Source organism: Notamacropus eugenii, chromosome 5 (genome assembly GCF_028372415.1).
Source record: "Notamacropus eugenii isolate mMacEug1 chromosome 5, mMacEug1.pri_v2, whole genome shotgun sequence".
Lineage (NCBI taxonomy): Eukaryota > Metazoa > Chordata > Mammalia > Diprotodontia > Macropodidae > Notamacropus > Notamacropus eugenii.
The window spans coordinates 61,934,817-61,956,137 of record NC_092876.1 but is presented as its reverse complement, the minus strand read 5'-3'; the positions used below and the strand labels follow the sequence as shown (position 1 = coordinate 61,956,137).

Below are 21,321 nucleotides of genomic sequence, written 5' to 3'. Positions count from 1 at the left end.
GAGTTGCTTGAGGCATGTACAGGTTAAATGACTTGCCCAGGGTCATTCAGCAGAGCCAGGATTTATACTCAGTTCTTCCTGTTTCCAAGCCCAACACTTGTCTTGCTCAGGCCCCAATTCTGGTCGTGTTTACGGGTAGGCATTAGTCACATACTCTTTTAGCCTTGTTTTCCTCTATACTATTGAAGGCAGCCCAGTCTTTTCTGTCTGGTTCTGTGCACTTCTTCCCCATGCCCATCACCCTGAACACCACTGATTCCATGGTGTTGCGGACTTTCTCTAGCTCTGGTGTGTCTCCTGGAGAGTCAGTCCACCATTCTTTGCTGTTTCTGCCGCCTCACCCAGGACTGTCCTGGGTTTTTAAAAGTGTTTAAAGACCCTCTTATTAGGCTTTGAAGTTGACCTTACAAGAAATTCCCAGGACCTCATCCTCTGAGGCGGTTTTCTGTTCTGTTCGATGCTTGTCCTGCCCCAACCCCACTCTGCTTTGGGGGCTTCCCCGGTCTCCTCCCTTAGGCATTTAGAAATGTTTGTGAGATCTCTTTTCAGATGATCTAGGCCTTCCTACCCTAGCCCTGTTCAGTGCTGCGGCAGGGATTATTTGTCATGCATCAAGTGTAATATACTTGAATCCAAAAGAAAGTGCTAGATTTAGAGGCAGGAAAAAATGGGGTTTGAATCCTACCTCAGACACTTACTTGCTGGGTGGCCTTGGTCAAATCACTTGAGTTCCCTGAGACTCAGTTTCCCCCTCTGTAAACTGGCAATATTAAAACACAGGGCTGTTATGAGGATGAAACTGAATAATTGAAACACTTTGTCAGCCTTCAAACACCATAGAGAGGTCAATGCTCCATAACCATAGATAACAAAAAGGGGACCTGGGTTCACATCCTACTCTGATGCTTATGTACTAGGGGTTTGAGAACCAATTGGCATCCTAGGATTTGTAGTCTACAGCGATTCCCCCTCTGTATTGCCCTTTACTGCTTCTGTGACCTTGGTCAAGTTACTTAAGTTCCCCGGGCCTCCATTTCTTCATCATTATGGTAAGGAGGTTGGACTCTGTGACCTAGAGTCCTTTCCAGCCTCATGATGCAGTAGGTGGAGGCAGTCATGGGAAAGTAGATGAAGAGCTGGCTTCAGGGTCAGAGAAGGCCTGAGTTCCAGGCTCACCTCTGACCCCACCTGGCTGCTGACCCCTCCAAAAATCTGGCAGAACAAGAGTGTGGTGAGAGCACATGGGTCTGGAGATGCAGAGTCAGATTGTGACTTTGATACTTACATAACTGGAATGGACCTCCCAGATCATCCATTTTACAGATGAGAAAACTGAGGCTCGGACTTGCCTCAGTGACTCACCTGAGATAAAATGGTTAATAAGTGTCTGAGACAAGATCCAAATCAAGGTCTTCCTGATCTCAGGGCTAATAGCTTGAGGCTCTCTGTCCCTTAGGGCTTACAAACATGTTCCTTAAAACTCCCTGAGAACAGGAGAGTACAAAAATTGTCATGTCTGTTTCACAGTTTTCAGATTTTAAATCTATGACCCTTGGAATAATGAAATATTCTTGAGGATGTCGTTAGGGGGAGTTGTCCCCTCCTCCCCACTAAGGCCTTTAAATAGGGGCCAATCCCATTGGACTGGAATGTTGCCTTTATCTCTTCCTAACTGATGTCTTTGTTGGTTCCAGATGACCTTGGCAGTGGCGACCTGGGAAGTGGAGACTTCCAGATGGGTAAGTCACCAAGAAGATAATTTGAGAGCCCAGCCCAGCCATGCTTTCCCTTTCTGTTCTTCTTTTCTCCCAAGGAAAGTCCAAGAGGCCAAAACTGATAGGTCACCCAGGGTCTTTCCTCCAAGTGAGCCTTGGAGTCTAGACCTTCCCTTGAGGAACGGACGTGGGTGATAATGGGTGATTGCCTGGAAGTGGAACTGACCAGAGGTGATATTTTTCCCAAGAAGGGAAAACTTTAGACTGGTCCCATGGAAGCTGAGGTTCTGACCCATGACCTAGACTTAGAGATGAGGTAGGAGCTACAGCTCAAGACAGCCCTCAATGCCAAGCAGAGGCCAAAGGTATGGTGCTCAGTGCTGAAGGCTAGCGAGCCTGGTACCTTTCTGCATGGGGCAGGGAATCTTAGGAATGGGTGTACCAAGTCAGGCTGCTCTTCTTCTTCCCCTTTCGCTACTGGGTTCATGGGAGCAAGAGGCATCATAAATGAGGCAAGAGTAGCCTGTTTTCTAACCCTCCTTGGATAGGGTCCCCTACTCAGAGAATGGGAATATGGTTTTAAGGTCCCTCCCAGCTCTGCCCTTCTATGTTCTAAGGGCCCTCCCAGCTCTGACATCATGTGTTCTAAGGGCCCTTCTGGCTCTGACATTCTGTGATTTAAGGTGTCTCCCCACTTTGATATTCAGTGTTCTTAGGCTCCCTTAAATCCTATCATCCTAAAAAGTCTTGATAAGCAACCAGCTGCATTCAACCTCTGGGCTTGGGGACAGAAGGGGTGTGTTTGCCTCAGCCCATCCTCACTGCCCTAGGGAGACAGATACAGGCCAAGACATCCATCTGTCTGTTCCCCATCTCCCTGGCTCCACTCCCAAGGACTAAGCTCTGAATTCCAGGCAATCAGGACAACTAAGAGTGTGGATTAGGACAGTGGGGGACAGGGAAAGGCCCAGCTAGGAGCTCTGGGGCACAGACCCTGTCTCAACATTCCCCTCCTGCAAACCAGTCCAGGAACCCAGGTAGGGAACAACCCTTGAACAAGACCCCAGGAACCACAGACATTTCCTGTCATTCCTGGGATAGGAGCCGTCTGACCAAAGGCTGTTCTGTGGTCACAGTGCTGGGCACCTGGGCACCCAGCCAGGCGATGATGACAGCATTGGGCCCATTCAGTGCATGGTAGAGGGAGCTCCCTTGATGTTCTCTCTAGCCCAGCTAGAAACTGGATTCTGCCCCATTCCTTGGGGTCCTGAAGCAGCTGACAAGCTTCTAACTCAGTCTCTGTGGTCCAGTGGGGCTCTCCATTGGTTCCTTCCCATCAGCATTGTTTTAGATACAAAGTATATAGGCATAAACATTGGCCTTCTGCCTCCTGAGGGTGGGGATTGGTGTTTAAAGGTCTCAAGACAGTCCAAAAGGTCATAATTAGGCCTAGGCCCTCTCAGGGCTGGGCTACTTCCTTCTGGGTCATCTATGTTGAAGACAGTAGCTTCTGGGGAGAATGGAGCTGACCGCTACTTCTGCCATCTTGCTCCTCAAAAACCAGAAAGCCCTTGGTGATGTAGATAGGACCACGTGATAGGATTCTCCAGGAGCTTCGGGGCAAAAGCGCCCTGGATAGAGCCGTAGAGGAGAAGCTGGGCTTTCCTAGTGCCCAGTCTGTTTAGTCCTCCCCTACATGACCTGTGCTCTGGGGCCTCCAGCACTTCTACTTCTTAGCAAGAAGAGCCCAGGGAAGGGACTGCTCATCTCAGGCAGCCCCTTCCTCCCACCCTCCTGCTCCATGCCCAGATCTCACTCTCAGCCTCCCCCCCTCTGCCTTAGTCTCTCCTCACTTTTCCCCCCAGAAATCTTCCTGGGAAAACAGCTGCAAAGAGCAGGAGCCAGGCCAGGGTGGAGGCGGTTTCGGGTGTGAGGGAAGGGGGTGGAAACCTCAAGTCCAGCTGGGGAACAGCCAGAGGCTGGAGCCAGATTGTGGGTGATTGTTTAGAGGAGGAGAAAGAGAATCTCCCCTCTGCCCATTGCCATCTTCCACACACCTGACAACTACCACTGAGTCACAGCTCCCCTAGAGGTAATTCTGCCTCCTCCCCACAGCGAGGGGCCAAAGCACTCTCTCTTACCTTTGGTGTTCCCATTTCCTTCTCTCCATTGAGCCTCAGAAGGACCCCCCCACCCCTCCTCACCCCAGCTGTGTACATTCCCATCCTCCCCTGGCATGCTCTCCTTATGGAGTCAGGATGTTCCCTCAATTCATTTCAATAAGCATTACGAAGGAGCTGTTCTCTTGGCCAGCAGCTGTGTGGCTCAATGGATAGAGAGCTGGCCTTCCGACCCCCCTTTGACCCATCCTGGCTGTGTGAACCTGGACAAATCAAGACATTTCTCAATGTCGTAGGCAACCCTCTAAGACTGTAAATTGCAGACCAGGCTCTCTGTTGGCAGAGAGTTTGCTCACCAAGATCTCGTACCAGGCCTAGTTTAAAAAAAAAATGTTTTTAGGAATGTTCTAGCCCTGCATCTGCTTTCCCTTTGTCATCTCCTTATCTCTCTTTTCTGTAAAGATAGTCTTCTCATTAAGGATCTCTAAGCCCCTGCTGTAGCTCTGAATTTGATGGAGAGAGAGAGAGAGAGAGAGAGAGAGAGAGAGAGAGAGAGAGAGAGAGAGAGAGAGAGAGAGAGAGAGAGAGAGAAGGGAGGAAGAGAGGAAGAGGGAGAGGGAGAAAGAGAGAGAGAGAGAGAGGAGAGAAAGAGGAAGGGAGAGAGAGAGATGGAGGGAGGGAGGGAGGATGAAGAGGAAGGGAGAGAGAGGAAAGAGAAAAAGACACAGAGAGAGAAACAGTGAGAGACTGCTTTGGTTTTCCCACCTATGGACCCCCTTCTCCCTGTTTCTTCTTTTTCACTTCTCTCTGTTCTTTGCCCCTTCTGAGCCTAGAGAAGTCTAGGTAGCCAAGACAATTGTTCTTGCCCCTCCTTTTCCCTCCTTTCCTCTCCCCCCATTTATCCCTTGGGCCAATCCCAGCCCTGATCCCATTCCCCTGCCCCACCTTGGAGATCCCCAGATTGGGCTGTTGAGTCTAACCCCTTCATTTGACAAAGGAAACTGAGATGAGAGAGGGCAAGATCAAGGACTCAAACCCAGGTCTGTCTCCCAGTCTAGTGTATTTTCCATACTACTCTGCTTCTTCCTGTCTCAAGTCCAAGAGGATTGGGAGACTGCATTTCCACACTCCATTCTCTCCCTCCCCACCCTCCCACTCTCAGGATTTAGATCACAGATCAGAGTGGTCTAGCCTTTGTGCCCAGCTGGCATCATTTGTCAACTGATAGCTGCTGGGGATAGGATAAGGAAGCTGGCTGGTTACTGGGAGTCTTCATCATCAGCTTCACCTACTTTTGTGGGGCAGGGAGTGCGGGCACCGCTCCCCAGCCTGCCTGTCCCCAAGGTCTGGTTTCCAGGGTGGGTATCACTGGATCGTCTTACAGCCCTGTCTTTTTCAGCTTCTCCTGTGGTATCTGTGCAAAAGAACACATCTTTGAGTTAGAAATAAGCAGGCCACCTCTGCCTCATGCTGGCTGGGTGACCTTGGACCAGTCACTTATGCTCTCACTCAATGCCCCAGGTATTCAAAAGACTAAGTTGCCGAGAGGACCTAAGACATTTCCAAAGTACTCATGATGCAAAATGTCATCCACAACCAGAGAGAACGATGGAGTCAGAGTGCAGAACGAAGCAGACCACTTTCTATTTTGTTATGTTCTGTTTTGTTTTTCTCATGGTTTCTCCCATTTGTTAAAATTCTTCTGTGCATCATGACTAATGTGAAAATGTGTTTAGAATCCATTTCAGATGGGGAGGGAGGGGGAGAAAATTTAAAACTTACAGAAGTGAATGTTGAAAATTGAAAACAAATTTTAAAAAGACTAAGTTGCAGAACCTGGGCTCATCCCCACAAGTACAGGGGATTCCTCATGGGGGATACCCTCCCCAGATAAAGGCACAGGTCTTGGTGAGGGGAAGGAAAAAGGTACTTTGGTGGGTGCTGAAGAGACAAAGACAGAAGTAGAGGGGCAGTGTTGGATAGAACAAAGCACCATGGCTTGAAATCAGAAGACCTGGGGTCTAGTCCTGGCTCTGTTGGATCAGTGGGTAATGTGCTGGGCCCAGAATCAGGAAGATTCATTTTCCTGAGTTCAAATCCAGCCTCAAACACTCACTAGCTGTGTGACCCTGGGCAAGTCACTTCACCCTGTTTCCCTCAGTTTCCTCATCTGTAAAATGCAAATCACTCCAATGTATCTGCCAAGAAAACCTCCGATGGGGTCACAAAGAGTCGAACACATCTGAAAAACAACCTGGCTTTGCTGTTTAATAGCTGTGGGACCTGGGGCCATGCATCTTCCTTCTCTGAATCTCATTTTCCTTCTTTATCAGAGGGCTGAACTGGCTGATCTCAAGGGTCCCTTCCAACCTTAAATCTATGAGTCAGTGAATCCTGGGGAGTGGCTGTCCTTGTCCCAGAGGAGGTGATGAAGTAACCTCATCCTGGAGGTTTTCCTTCCCCGCCCCCTTGCCCATTGCCCTTCTCAGCCCCCGGTAAGAAAGGGGCTTTGTGGGCCCTGGATCCTCCCCTCCTCTCCGGGGGAGCGGACACATTCCTGGGCAGACAGACTGGGCAGTTCTGGGGAGGGCCAGTGGGGCGGGCGAGTGTTCTGACTGAATGGGTCTTTGTGCAGCCCGACAAGGGGCCTCTGTGGCCCAGGCCTGGGGGCACTGCCTACGTGGCCTCCCCAGTGGCCCGATCTGGGGATGAGGGAGTTGGAACCCTAGTGACACTGGTTTAGGAATCAGAGAAACTGAATAGCACCTCTGCCACTTATTCACTGTGTGACCTTGGGCAAGTCACTCTCCTCCAAATCTCATTTCTGGTTTGGAGCAGACAGGTGTTGAATCAGCCTCTCCTTAGTTCCCAACCCCCTGCCTGTTGGGGACCCAGGGACAGACTCCCCTTTGAGCCTCATGGCCCAGGCTTTGTTTATCCCCTTCTCATTCACCATACTTCTCTCTCTCTAGCCCAGAGGATCCTCCATCCAGGGTCTGTGAACTGGTTTTTCCCCAAAATAATATGATAAATGTATTTTACTATATAATTGGTTTCCTTTGTGATCCTATTATATTTTAGCATTTAAAAAGATTATTCAACAGAGAACACCTAAAAAGTGAAGCCTGCTTTGGTCTAACTCCCTGGATGAATGGCAGTGAGAGAGATGGGGAGTACTGGCTGATTCTCTGACTGACCTCATCCTTTGTGTCACCACTAGTGACCAGAGGACAAGGAGTATGGCTATCCTGGGAGCTAGAGGAAGCTAGCTCTGGGACTCGAGGACCATGGGGAGAATAGTCACCATCATCATCATCATCATGATAAGAACATGTATTGTTTATAGATTTTTAAGGTTTGCCAAACATTTTACATTTTATCTCAGCTAATAAATGTATCATGTGCTTTGGTTTCTGAGGCATTTTGTATATACTATCTCATCTGAACCTCACAATAAGCCAGTGAAGATGTTATTGTTATTCCCATTTTGTGAAAAAGGAAACTGAGGCTGAGAGTGGGTGACTTGCTCAAGACCAAACAGATAGTAAATGTCAGACTGGATTTTTTTTTTGGTCTTTTGTAGGTAATCAGGGTTAAAGTGATATGTCTATGGTCCCACAATTAATAAGTGTCTGAGGTTAGATTTGAACTCAGGTCCTCTTGACTCCAGGGCCGGTACTCTATCCATGGTGCCACTTGTTTGCCTTCCACAGATCACACTTTTTGGGGTTCTCCAGACTCTTCTATTCCTTGATGATTTTGCCCAGACCATGCCTGGGCAGGGCATAATGATGACCCATTTCCTGCTGGTGAGACCTTGAATTTGCATCATGTCTCAGCTTAACACTTGCCCTGTGACCTGGCTCAGTTCGAGTCATCTCTTTGGGCAGTCCTTTCCTCATCTGTCAGTGGAGCTGAACTGGATGTTTTTAAGGTCTGCCAGGTCCAAATTCTACCATTGCTCCATGTCTTTCTTCTCCCTAGTTTACTTCCGGGCCATGGTGAACTTCACACGGTCCATTGAATATAGCCCTCAGCTGGAGGATGCAGGCTCACAGGAGTTCCGGGATGTGTCCGAGGCGGTAGTGGATACGGTAAGGGTTTGAGAGGCTGGTGGTGGGGGAAGGGTTGTGGGGATGGTCCCAGAGGCTAAGAGGAGGGCAGTGGACCCAACAGGATTGTGGGAGGGGTGGCAGGAAGGAAGGGGACGATCACCTGTTCTTCGTGCCCTTGCCTGCATCAGAAAGCGTTGGGTGTGAGGGCCGGGGATGTAAGGGAAGGGGTCCCAAGCTGAGCTTGGAAGGAAGCCAATGGTTCTGTATCCCTCACCAGCTGGAGTCTGAATACCTGAAGATCCCTGGAGATCAAGTTGTCAGTGTGGTGTTTATCAAGTAAGAAGGGTCACCCTGGGCGTGGATGGGGTATGGGAAGGAAGGGCATAAAGACACAACTCCCAGATGCTTAGAGTGGTGAGGGTCCTTAGAACACAGAATGTCAGAGCTGGGAGGGCCCTTAGAACACTGAATTTCAAAACTTGGAGGGCCTTAGAACATAGAATGTTAGAATTTGGTTGACTGATAACAAAATATCAGAAAAAACAATAAGATTTATAAGTTGGAAGAGAACTTAGAGCATGGAATGTCAGTGCTATAAAGGGCCATAGAAGTAATCTGGATTAATCTCTTTCTGTATGAAGAAACTGAACCCATAGAGGTTAGAGACTTGCCCAGGGTCACACAGTAGTTAAGTGGCAGGGCCAGAACCTAGAGAAGATGAGGGAGGGAAACCAGGAGCACGAGTTGATTGAAGAGAGCCCCAAGAAAAGCAAATAACAGTCCTAGTAAGTCCTGGTGTTGTCATTGTGAAGGGTGGTGGGATTAATTTGCTTTAAAAGGTAAGAAGGGAGGGAGATGAAGAACAGGGTCCATCCCTTTTTTTGTGCTCAGCACCTTCCTCATCACTCTTTCTTCCCCATATCTTAAGTGTCCAGTTTATTCATCTGCAAAACGATGTGCTTAAACTGGTCCTTTCCACCCTTTAGGACCTAAATCCTATAATTCTGGGAAATGGGGACTTGTATTGCTCCCACACTATCAGAGCAGAAAGAATATGGGATCTGGAGTCGAAGGACCTGGGTTCAAATCCTGCCTCTGCCACGTGTGATTTGTGGGACATTGAGCCTCAGTTTCCTCATCTGTTAAATGAAGGGGTTGGACTAGATCACCCCTATGAGTTCAACAGGTGCTAGACTTGGAATCAGAAAAAACTGTGAAGTCCTGCCCCAGATTCTTTACAAGCCATGTGTGGCTCTGGGCAAATAAATCATTGAACTTCCAGTTTCTGTTTCCTTCCCTTTTAAAATGAAAGGTTTGAGTTGGGACCCTCTGTGGTCCTTTCTAGCTCTGATTTTCGGATCCTTTTGAGCTCTTTTTAGCCACTGCCCCCAGAGGATTTGAAACTGATCCTCCTGAACCCAGGTCCATTGCTCTATCCTAGTTGCCTTCCATGGGTGATGACTTTTGGGTCCTCTGACTCTTCTGTTCCTGGATAACTTCTGGAGAAGCACAGCGGATAGAGTACTGGGCCTAAAGTCAGGAGAACCTGAGTTCAAATCTGGCCTCAGACACTAGCCAGGTGACCCTAGGCAAGTCACTTAACCCCAATTGTCTCAAAAAAAGATTGATGATTCCCTCATCATTCAGAGGAAAACCCACACTAGGGTTTGAGCACCGGAGTGGGCTCCTTGTGGACTTTTCCTCCCATCTCATTTTCATTTTGTTCTTTTTTTTTTTTTGGCAAGGCAATTGGGGTTAAGTGACTTGCCCAGGGTCACACAGCTAGTAAGTGTCAAGTGTCTGAGGCTGGATTTGAATGCAGGTCCTCCTGACTCCAGGGCTCTGTACACTGTAGATACCACCTAGCTGCCCCACGTTTTCATTTTTAAAAGAAGGCCAGGCTTCAGCTCCTAAGGGGGAATTTCAGACCTCCTTGTATGTATGTGAGATCCCTTTCTTTGTGGGGCAACCTCTTGGTGCTTCTCATATCTGCTGGGTGAGTGCTGCCCACCCCCAGGAGGGGCTTGGGCACAGGCGGGGCTAGACAGAAGCCTTTCTAGCTGGGGAAAGGGAGAGCAGAAAAGGACCCCAGAGCTCCCCCTCACCTTCTCCCCACCCCTACCCTCAGGGAGGTAGACGGCTGGGTGTTTGTGGAGCTCGACGTGGGCTCAGAGGGGAACTCGGATGCCGGGCAGATCCAAGAAGTGCTCCACTCAGTCGTTGCCAGTGGTTCCATCGCTTCCTATGTCACCTCCACAGCTGGCTTCCAATTCAGGCGCCTGGGGACAGGTAAGCAGGCTTCCATCCCTAGGCTGGGTGCTGTGGACTGGGCCCAGAGTGGTAAGAGAGAGAAGAGCTGACACAGGGCAATCCTGGCTGTCAGATATTCCCACTCTCATTTCCTTGCTGGTATATTCCAGAGGGGAGATGGGTACCAGGCACTAGCTTACAAACCCTAGCAGGATCCGTATCTGCTGGGCACCTCAGCCCCCTTACATAAGGATGGGATCTCTGCAGACTGCCATGGGCTCCCAGCTGCCACACTCCCCCACATATGCTGGAGGCCCAGAGGCCAACGAGCCTGGGTGGGAGGGCCTCCCAGTGCCCCCGGAGGGCCAGTCACTGACCAATTCTTCCATTGCAGCAGAAACCCCGCCCCCTCCTGTTGCCATGGCATCGCCAGGTGAGAGTGGCACCAGCAGCTCTTTTGGGCAGAGAGCAGGGTACCAGGGAGCCACACTTCTAGGGCCTTTCCCCCCAGTTGGGGGTCAGAAGTGCATGACACCCTCCTTCTCCCTCTCTCTCTGTTTGGTGCTCAGGGTTTTGCTCTGCCCAGAGGGCCCTGGCCCTTGTTGCAGGGAATGGGGAGGGGGCTTGTATGCCATGTTTGGTGTCTATGTTGAGGGGCCTTGTGTGCTGTGTGGAGCATGGGCCTGACGTGGGCATTACCAGGGGGAGTGGTAGCAGGGTGGGGCATGTGCTGTGTGTGTGCCTTACGTGCCCTGTGTGCTGTGTGTACTGCTGTGGGGAGGTTCAATGTCTCCCCAGGCACTTCTTTTGGAAACATCCCCTTTGGCTTGAGCTCAGCCAGGTCCTTAATCCCCAGAAGCTGTTCCAGACCTACTCTGATCTTACCACTCTCATCACTGGTCCCTCCTTGCTGGTATATGCCAGAGGGAAGATGGGTTACAAGCCCTAGCTGGGTACATTCATTCTGGGCACCTCAGGAGAGCTACCTGAGGGAAGGGTCCTATGGTGCCATGGAATCCTGATTGCCATACTCACCCCTACTTCCTCTCTGCCCTCTCACCAAAATGGCATCACCATACCCAATACCTCTTCAGGACCATCACATATGGCAGCACCATCTCATCCCTTGACACCCAGAATGTTGTCCATGGATAGCAATCATTGCCCCTTCTAATTATCTTGATGGGGCTAGGAAGAGGGGTGGGGATCCATCATTTGGGTCCCCCTCTCCCACACCTCAGCCCTGAACTTTCCTTCATCTTATAAAAACATGTGTACCTCAGGCTCTGTGTTATAACCATGCCATCCTGTGTAGGGACTGACCAAGCCTAGAGGTTGTGCCAAGCCCCCTGACCATGTCAGTCAGACTCATGGCCCCAAATGTGACACAGGGACTGGAGATCCAGAATCCCTTTCCCCAGCCATCTCTCAGATCCAGAATGAAAAAAGTGCCGTGCTCCAAAGTTCACCCCTTTTCTCTGTCTTCTACTTTCTCTTTCTTTGTACCTCACATCCAAACATATCTTCTCATGCAGCCCCCGTATGCCCCAAAACCTCATACTTGGGTGGGAGAGATGGAATATGTCCCTAGTCCCCCTCAGACATATTTGCACTGAGAAGCCAAGGCTCTCAAGGCCCAAAGGGACAAATCACTAAATGTTGTTCCAGGTACTAGTAGGCAGAGAAGAGATCTTTTTAAGTTGAGAGAGAGGGTTTTTTTTAGGATATCTCATGGCCAATGGCCAAGTGCCTTGGGATGGAAGAAAAAGGTGAGGAAGGAACAGAAATTGAAGGCAGAGCATGGCAGAAAGAGGACTGGATTTAGAGTCAAAGGATCTGGGTTCAGATCTCTGGCCTTCTACTTGCTAGCTGTGTGACCTTGGGCTAGGACCTTCACCTTCACCTCTCTGGGCCTTGAGTTCCCAAAGTCCCTTTCAGCTCTAATATTCTGTGCTCTAAGAGCCCGTTCATCATGTCAGAACATTCCACATCCAAATAGTCTGTCTTGTCTAAAGTTCCTTCCAGCCCCAATCCTGCCATCCCAGGGCCCCTGCTCCATCTGTCCTCTGGGACCAGAACCTAGGGCCATAATGCCATATGCTGCTCACTAGGCTTACTCTCAGATGGCCAAGGGCAAGCCCAGCACTATTCTTCCATGTTCATTTACTCATTAGATAGCTCCCATTTGCCACATCAAGATATTTCTTCTCAAAATACTATAAGCAGGGGAGCTTTATTCATATTATCATTTTAGTGGGCTCAACCCTCTGTGTTGGTACATAGGATGAACCAGCCAGAGCTTTCACCCTTGAGGGCAATCTAGCATTTCTGAAACACCTACTATATGCCACATCTTTGGAATGCAAATAGAAAATTGGAACCACCCCTGTCTTCAATGGGTTTATGTTTTACTAGGAGGACACTACATGTTTCTCTAAAGAATTTTTTTAAGATTTGGTTTAAAATTAAATTTAAAATTAAGTTTTTAAGAATTTTTAAGAATTGAGTTTTTTTTAACTATATCTGTGAGAAATTCAGTTTACTAAAGCACCTGGGAACCTTTTCTTAGAATCTAGAGGTTGACTAGGAGTATTGAGAGATTAAATGGCTTGTCCTGAGTTACATAGCCAGGATGAGTCAGAGATGAGACTGAAAGCCAGGTCTTTCTGACCCCAAGGCCATCTCTTCATCCACCATGCGATCATTTATTGCCAAAGAAATACTTAATTTTGGTATGAGGTCAGTAACAATTGGGGGAATGAGAGAAGAAGTAATTTCAACTGAGCCTTAAAGGGAACAGGAAGGTTGAAGAGGCGGCGGTGAGGAAAGAGACAGGTCTAGGCATGGGAGACAAGTCTGTGCAGGGGCAGAAGATGGAGTCTTAGTAATGGCTGGAATTGGAAGGAATAATGTGTATTCATCTGGGAGGGAGAAGCTGGAGCTAGATTGTGCAGGGCTTTCAATCCCAAGGGGAGAAATGTTTGCTTGGTCTTCAGGCAGTGGGGAGGAGTATGTGGAGCAGAGAAGTGATATGATCAGAGCCAGGCTTTAGGACTCTGTCTGACAGCTGTGTGGCGAATGGGCTGGAGAAAGGGGAAACCTGAGGCAGGCTGAGCCACCAGCAGGCTACTGCCATAGAAGTGATGAGGGGCTGCACCAGACGGGTCATCCTCTAGGAAAAGGAAAAGGGACATACGGGAGAGATGCTCAGAGGGCAGATTGACAGGAGTTGACCATTTATTCATATACAGGGGTGAGAGGTCAAAGATGACTTCTAGGTTGGGAACCTTGGCAGCTAGAAGGATCAAGGAACCCTTGACAGAAATAGAAAAGCTAGCAGGAGAGTTGGGTTGAAGGGGGAAGTTAGTGAGGTCTCTTTTGAACACATTGAGTTTGTGATGCCTACACGTTATGCAGGAGACAGCTGGTGATGTAGGCTCAAGGGATTTGAGGGCTGGGTGCATAGATCTGGGAGTTATTTGTAGAGAGACACTAGCAAATGAGACTGCCGAGATAGTGTAGAGAAAAAAGAGGATAGGACCTAGGACAGAACCCTGGAGGTTCACCCATGCATAGGGGATCATACCTGGATGGTTCTTCTGCATTGAGACTGAGGATGGGTTAGACAAATAGGAGGAGAATCATAACAGTGATATGCAAACCTGAGGAGGAGAGGATTACCCAGGAGGTGGTCACCAGTGACAGATCCTACCTTGACATTAAAGAGGGTAATAAGACAAAAGCATTGATCACTGTGGATGTGAAAAGAATATGAACAATCCACTCAGGGCTTGAAAGCCGGAACACCCTATAGGCTAGGAAGCCTTGGTCTGCCCCTATAGGATAAGGATCTTTCCCCAAGTCCTTCACTTAACCATGACCCAGCACTGCCTCATGCTCTAAGACCCCTCTGCTCCCCAGTTTTCTTAATTGCTTGGCCTTGACTGTCCCTTCCTCCTTCCCTAACCATTCTTATTTTCCTGTAGTGACACCGCCCTCCCGGCTCTGCACAGACAAAGAATTTGCCTGCCGGACGCACAATGAGTGTATAGCCCTAGAATATCGCTGTGATCGGCGGCCAGACTGCAGGGACATGTCTGATGAGCTCGATTGTGGTGAGGGTCAAGGTGGTGGTGGGGAGGGTAGGCATGGAGCAGCATCAGATGGGGATAGGAGTGCAGCTGAGGGAGTATTCAGGTGTGAGCAGTCAAGGTAGAGGGCATGAGGAATGGGCTGGAGGAGTCCTGTGGTGAGAGGGAGGCTACTGGGAATGAGAAATGGAGCAGAAAGGACTGGGAAGGGTTGGCAAGACATGTGAGGTGGAGGACCATGACATGGGCACCAGAAGCAAGGATTCCTTTCTCTGGCCAATTCACTGATGTTTCTTCTCTCCATTATCTGCTTACAGAGGAGTCCATTCCACCAGAACCCACAGTACCACCTCCAAAGACCCCAGCCCCCACCATGGCACAGATACCATGGACAGCACCTGCCTTGTCTTACCTCCCAGTTGACCCAGCTGGCCCAGCTGCCCTACCCAGGCTCTGTGGACACGATGAAGCTTCATGTACCAATGGGCAGTGCATCCCTAAAAATTATTTCTGTGATGGGCAAGAGGATTGTAAGGATGGCAGTGATGAGGAGAACTGTGGTGAGTGAGACAGGGCAGAAACTAAAGGGCAGGTGACCCCAGACCTCTCTCTTCTCCTCTTAGTTCAAGTAGAAGGCCTTTGGGGAGTGGGGAAATCACTGGCAGAAGCCCTTAGTTTTTGTCCTTCCAGATCCCTCCTTGCCCTGTGAGCCCAATGAATTCCAGTGCAGAAATGGACACTGTGCCCTCAAACTCTGGCGATGTGATGGGGACTTTGACTGTGAGGACCGGACTGATGAAGAAAATTGCCGTGAGTTCTCAACTGCCTAGTCATCCCCTTCCCCTCCCCCAGCTCAGGTCAGGAAGAGTCTGCAAACCACCCCTTAAATCGGAGGAGGAGGAGAGCTTCACGTTTCCATAGGACAGCTCCCTCTTAGCCTCACTAAGTTAGAGTGCAGGCTAATTCAGTGCCATCATTTCGGATGCCCCAAATCATTTCTATTTAGCTAGTATTGCATAGGACATGAAAGAGCTGAGAGCCCCTGAGAACACAGAATATGAAGTCATCGAACCAAAAGGGGCCTTAGAACACAGGATGTCAGAGCTGGGAGGGCCCTTAGAACACAAGAGAGAATGTCAGGGCTGAAAGGGTCCTTAGAATCCTGAATGTCAGAACTGGGAGGGCCTTAGAATACAGGAAGTCAGAGCTGGGAGGACGCAGAACTCAGGACATTAGAGATGGAAGGAGCTTTAGAACAAAGAATGTTAGAGCTGGGAGGGGCTTTGGAACAAAGAATGCTGGGGCTAGGAGGTAGCTTAAAATATTGGAAGTTAAAGCTTGGAGAATATTTAGAACATAGAATTTTGGAGTCAGAAAAGACTTTAGAACATAACCTGATAGAACTGGTAGAAAAGACCTAGAATCCAGGGTGATAGATCTGGAGGAGCCTCAGAGATCATCTAGTCCAATGCTCTCATTTTGCAGATGAAGAAGCTGCAGCCTAGAGAGGGGCCCAAGGTCATTCAGGGAGCCTGTAGCAGAGCTGAGTTTGGAGCACATGTGCTCCCCCATCTAGTGCTTTACGTTGCTTCTCCAACCAAAGGGTCTAAACCAGGTGGTGTGGCTGCACTGAAAGGCACTCCCATAGAGGGGAAATCTTACTTCTACTTTCCCTTCCTCCTCCACCTCTGAGGCTGGTACCAGCCCATCCAGCCTCAGCAGATCTGCCTTTTCTTGCCAAACCTGCTACCTGGTAGCTCATGCTTGCCTTGGGAGCTGGGGAGAGAATGAGATACTTTGGCTCCAAAGATGTTCCCTTGAACTCCTCTGCCTGGCCACAGGCAACAGTGGCCATGGCCATTCTGGATAGAGATAGTGTAGCAAAGAGAAGGTGACAATGTGAGGAAGCCAGGGTGTATTATCAGCTTTTTTCCTGCTCCCTGTCTTACCTAAAGGAGCTGCTTCTGTAGGAGGACCCACACACCAGTGACATTTTTTATGGAGCAAATTGTGTGTATAAGAGCAAAAGATTGTGGAACATTGCTGTGCTTGTGTCTGAGACTGTGATTATGTGTGACTGTGATAGTGTCATGTTATGTTCTGAGACTGTGTGCTTACGTGTGACTATGAGATTTTCATGCTGAAACTGTGTTTATGTGTGACTGACTATGATGTTGTTTGTCATGTTGTGTGTCTGAGAATGTGCTATTGTCAAGTTGTGTGTCTAAGACTGGTTGTGTTGACTGTGATATTGTCATGTTGTATGTCTGAGACTGGTTGTGTGTGACTATGATTTTGTTTGTCATGTTGTGTGTGTGAGAGTGGTTGTGTTGACTGTGATATTGTCATATTGTGTGTCTGAAGCTCTGCATGTGACTGTGAAATTGTCATGTTGTGTATCTGAGGCTATGTGGTTGGGTGTGACTAAAAGTGATCTTGTCATGTTTTGTTCTGAGACTGTGTGGTTGTGTGTAACTGAGATTATCATGTTGTATGTCTGCGACTATGATTGTGTGTGACTGTGACATTGTCATGTTGTGTATCTGAGACTGTATGGTTGTGTGTGACTAATATTTCCATGTGTGTCTGAGATGTGATGTTGTATTGTGTGTCTGAGACTTTGATTGTGTATGACTGTGACACTGTCATGTTGTATGTCTGAGACTGAGATTGTGTGTTACTATGACATTCTTTGTGACACTGGGATACATGATCCAAGGCTTTAGGAGAGATACAAAGTTACTTTAACACGTTTGTTTATGGACGCAAAGTTTAGAGAACGCGGGGTTCATAGAACTTACCAATCAATGAATCAATCAACGAGCACTGATTAAGCACCTACTGTTTGGCATGAACTGTTACTGAAGGATAGAATATATGCACAGTAGCTTGCCTCCCAATCAGCCTGTATACATCTCCTATGTACATAAATGTTCACATGTCATCTCTGTGGGAGCTCCTTGAGGACAGAGATTGTCTTTTGCCTTCCTTTGTATCCCCAGAGCTTTGCACGGTGCTTGGCGCACAGTGGGTGCTTAATAAGTGCATGTTGCTTGATCCACTGATACTATTACATGGTAAATACATTGGAGTTCTGCTGAGCAAAGTGCTACGGGGCTTCGGGAAAGTGCCAGAAAGTCGAGTGAAAGGAGGCTGGGCAGGTTTGGCAGCATCAGATGGGGAAGGGACTTAAGAGTCTGGAAAAGGGTTTGAGCTTTAGTGAACAACTTCTGATTGGGGAAAAGACATGCCTAGATCTCTGCTTAAGGAAAGGAGTCTGGCAAACGAATTTAGTTGGACTAATTTGGTAAAGGATGGGACTCCAACGGCTATTGACATCCTTCCTGGCTCTAAAATGCTCTGATTCTTGTGCCTGGGAGCAAGGGGCGGGGAGACAAACAGAGGGAGACAGGAGAGGAGAGGAAAGGACAGGAGAGGAGAGGAGAAAGGGAAAGAGAGAGGGAGGGAGAGAGCCACAGAGAGAGAGAGAGAGAGAGACGTGTCTGAGACTTTTTTGACCTAAATAAGATGGTGTGTCTATGTGACCTCTTGTATAAGATTGCATGACATGGACTGGGTGTGACCTTATGTGTGTGTGTATGTGTGAGACATTGTGTGATATAATGTGTGTGACCTTGTTAATATGAGACACAATGTGATATGAGTGTGTGAAAACCTCTGTGTGTATATGTCTGTGCCCTTGTTGGGTGACCTCTCCCTGCCGTTGTGGGTGACCTCCTCCCATGTCTTTGTGGGTGACCTCTCCCTGGGTACCAGGGGCCCTCTGCCTTGAGCTGCACCTCCGCTGTGCCCATGCTGTACCCTCTGTGCTCTCACAGCCCCCAAGCTCCCAGAGGAGGTATGCGGACCGACCGAGTTTCGCTGTGTCTCCACCAACACTTGCATCCCATCCAGCTTCCACTGTGACGATGAGAGTGACTGCCCAGACCGCTCAGACGAATTTGGCTGCAGTGAGCACAGCGGGAAGGGAGGGCGCCAGGGAAGGGACCTGGCTTCTGAAGCAGGATCTAAGAGCAGATCTTGGGGGGGGGGCTTCCACCTATGACTTCCCCTGCTGCCTGGCCCCTTACTCCTTCTCTGGTTTCCCGTTTCTCTGCCTGTCCAGTGACTTATCCTGGGCCCCTTTTCTTTGCCCCTGTGCCCCTTCCTCCTCTTCCCCCCACATTTCGAGCTCTCCCTTTGCCTACAACTTCCTCTCCCTCTGTACCCACAGTGCCCCCCCAGGTGGTGACCCCACCTCAGGAGTCAATTCAAGTGTCCCGAGGTCAGACAGTAACCTTCACCTGTGTGGCCACCGGTGTACCTACCCCCATCATTAATTGGAGGCTCAACTGGGGCCACATCCCCTCACACCCCAGGTACGGCGAGAGCTTAGCCAAGGCTCCCTGTCGGGGCAGGGACTCTAGAGGGGAGGGGTGCGCTAGTCCCAGAAGACTCAGGATTGAACTTTGTGCTCCTCTGTACCATGGCTCAGGGTGAAAGTGACCAGTGAGGGTGGCCGGGGCACACTGACCATTCAGGATGTGAAGGAGGCCGACCAAGGAGCTTACACTTGTGAGGCCATGAACTCGCGGGGCATGGTGTTTGGCATCCCAGATGGTGTTCTGGAGCTCATCCCCCAGCGAGGTATGAAGTGGACAGGGGGCACAGACTAACTCTGGACAACCTCTAAGGGCTCTGGGGGCGGGAGGGAAGGCCTCTGATGGTTCATGTCCCAGAATGACATAGATGGAGATGGAGCAAGGGAAAACTATCCTTGCCAGCTGGGGATCCACAAGTGTGTCCCTAGGAACTACTCCAAGTGAAAATGGGCAAAAGATGCAGGGAAGACTAGCACCTCTATTCTGCTGCAATTTACAATGCACTGGGCCAAAAAGGGAGAATAAGCCATTCCTCAGGGCTCTTGTGAAGGTAAAGCTGGGGCTGGGGATGGTGGAAAGGGAGTGGCATGAAGAGGCAGGAGATCAGGATTTGAGTATGAACTGAGGCTTACCAGCTGTCTAACTCTGGGCAAGTAAAGCCCTGGGAGCTGCAGTTTTCTTATCTGTAAAATGGGAATAATTACACCCACACTCACGTTACCTCCCTCTAATAGAGCTCCTATGAGGAAGGTGCTTTGCAAACCTTAACAGGCTACAGACATGGGAGCTTTGATTGCCCCATCAAAATGCCCCTCCCCAGGCCAGAAAAACAGTCCTGAGAAAGAGGCTCTCACAGATTACCTACAAAGAATTCCCATTAGAAGCAGCTGGTGGCACAGTGGGGAGAGTAGTGGACCTGGAGTTAGGAAGACCTGAGTTCAAATCCCACCTCAGACACTTAGTAGCTCTGTGACCCTGGAAAAGTCACATAGCTTCTGTCTACCTCAGTTCCCTCATCTGTGAAATGGGGATAGTAGCAACACCTGCTTTGCAGAGCTGTTGTGAGACTCAAATAAGATAATAAAATTTGTCAAGTACTTGGCCAGTGCCTTGTATACAGTAGGTACCTAAATAAGCGCTTTGCTTTCTTCTTCCTGTTGCATTCCTATAAAGCTTTGAAGGTTTGTGAAGCATTTTCCTTAGAGCAGCTTTGTGAGATTGGTGGTACAGGTGTTATATGTTATCATGCCCATTTTACAGATGATGGCACTGAGGCTCAGAGAGGTCATAAGATGACTTAGAGCTCAAAGGGACCTCAGAAGCCTTCTTTTCCAACCCCCTCATTTTTACAGATGAGAAAGCTGAAGTGTAGAAGGGTAAAGTGATCCAAAGTCACACAGGTAACAAGCTTCAGAGGTCAGAGGTACCTCCAAGCCTTCTGACTCAAAAGCCAGTGTCCTTTCCTCAGCCTCCCCCTGTTCCTCTCAGGATGGTCTCCCTATTATTCCATGTACAATTCAAGTTCCTTCCCACCTCTGCACCTTTGCTCATGCTAGGCCCCCCACAGATATCACCTCTCATCTTCTCCACTCAGCTAATTACTCAAAATCCTTCCCTTCTTTTGAGGCCTGTCATGAAGTGACCCTCCCTAGGGCCACCCAGCTAGTAGCTGAGAGCTAATATTGGCATTAATATTTTTTTAAGGTTTGTAAAGTGCTTTCTTTATTTGTTCTGTAAAGTGCTTCTGTATTCTGACAGTAAATGTCAGAGCTGGGATTTTGAGCCAGGTCTCTGTCTCCTCTCAGCAGTGGGGAGAGGGGCAGCTCTTCATTGCCCATGTGGTAGAAGTAGGAAATAATGAAAAGAAACCTGGCTTTGGAGGCACTGGATTTGAATCGTACCTTTGTGACTTTGGGCCAGGCCTTTTGCTGCTCTGGACCCATTCATTTCTTCCCCTATAAGATGAGAGGTTTGTACTCCATGATCCCTTCTAGGAATGAGGCTACCCCAGGGAAGGCCACCCCCAACCCAGGGTACCGTCCCTTGACCAAGGCTTCCAGCCAGTCCAGAATGCCCTCTGCCCCATAGGTCCCTGCCCCGATGGGCATTTCTACCAGGAGGACAGCGCCACATGTCTGCCATGCTTTTGCTTTGGCATCACCAGCCTGTGCCAGAGCAGCGGCCGCTACCGAGATGTGATCCAGCTGCGATTCGACAGACCCAATGACTTCAAAGGTAGGGAGGAGGGTGGGTCCAGGATTGCATGGAGGCCTGTCCTCTTAGAACCCAAGCTGGGGGCTGCCTCAGGATGGGAACCAAAGGGGCAGGGTGTGGGTAACATTGCTGGTTTGAGGGAAGGAAATGGCGTGGAGGGAAAATGGAAATATGCATCATTTGTTCCATAGGCGTAAAGTGTCTACTGGATACAGAGGTGTATGAATAGCTGGGGATAGAGTATGGGTGGGGGGTGAGCAGGGGAAATGCAGCCTACCATGCCAGGTCACTGCTCTAATGGAACAAACAATCTGATGGCTAGATGGCACATAGCCTCAGGTAACTGATACCCAGGTAATACACTGAGACAGCAAGATGTGGTAGTCAGGAGACCTACGTTCAGACTTCTCTAAAGCTCACTACCTGTGACCGTGAGCAAGTCTCAACAGTTCTGTGTGCCTCAATCTAAATCAAAGGCCTCTACTGCCCTTTCT

General features: G+C 49.1%; 1 protein-coding gene across 7 annotated transcripts in view; it reads left to right on the top strand.

The window, feature by feature from the left end:
* HSPG2 (heparan sulfate proteoglycan 2) overlaps positions 1-21,321 on the top strand; it is a 162,217-nt gene that overhangs the window by 60,101 nt on the left and 80,795 nt on the right. For 4 of the 7 annotated variants that reach the window (XM_072609205.1, XM_072609204.1, XM_072609206.1 and 1 more), the window contains exons 3-14: positions 1,695-1,739; positions 7,820-7,929; positions 8,168-8,226; positions 10,019-10,179; positions 10,535-10,573; positions 14,127-14,255; positions 14,549-14,791; positions 14,922-15,041; positions 18,071-18,202; positions 18,466-18,610; positions 18,727-18,878; positions 20,702-20,848. In XM_072609205.1, the coding sequence (XP_072465306.1) occupies positions 1,695-1,739; positions 7,820-7,929; positions 8,168-8,226; positions 10,019-10,179; positions 10,535-10,573; positions 14,127-14,255; positions 14,549-14,791; positions 14,922-15,041; positions 18,071-18,202; positions 18,466-18,610; positions 18,727-18,878; positions 20,702-20,848 (1,482 nt within the window). The remainder of the gene's footprint in view (positions 1-1,694; positions 1,740-7,819; positions 7,930-8,167; positions 8,227-10,018; positions 10,180-10,534; positions 10,574-14,126; positions 14,256-14,548; positions 14,792-14,921; positions 15,042-18,070; positions 18,203-18,465; positions 18,611-18,726; positions 18,879-20,701; positions 20,849-21,321) is intronic. The other 3 variants (XM_072609209.1, XM_072609208.1, XM_072609207.1) reach the window with 1 other exon arrangement.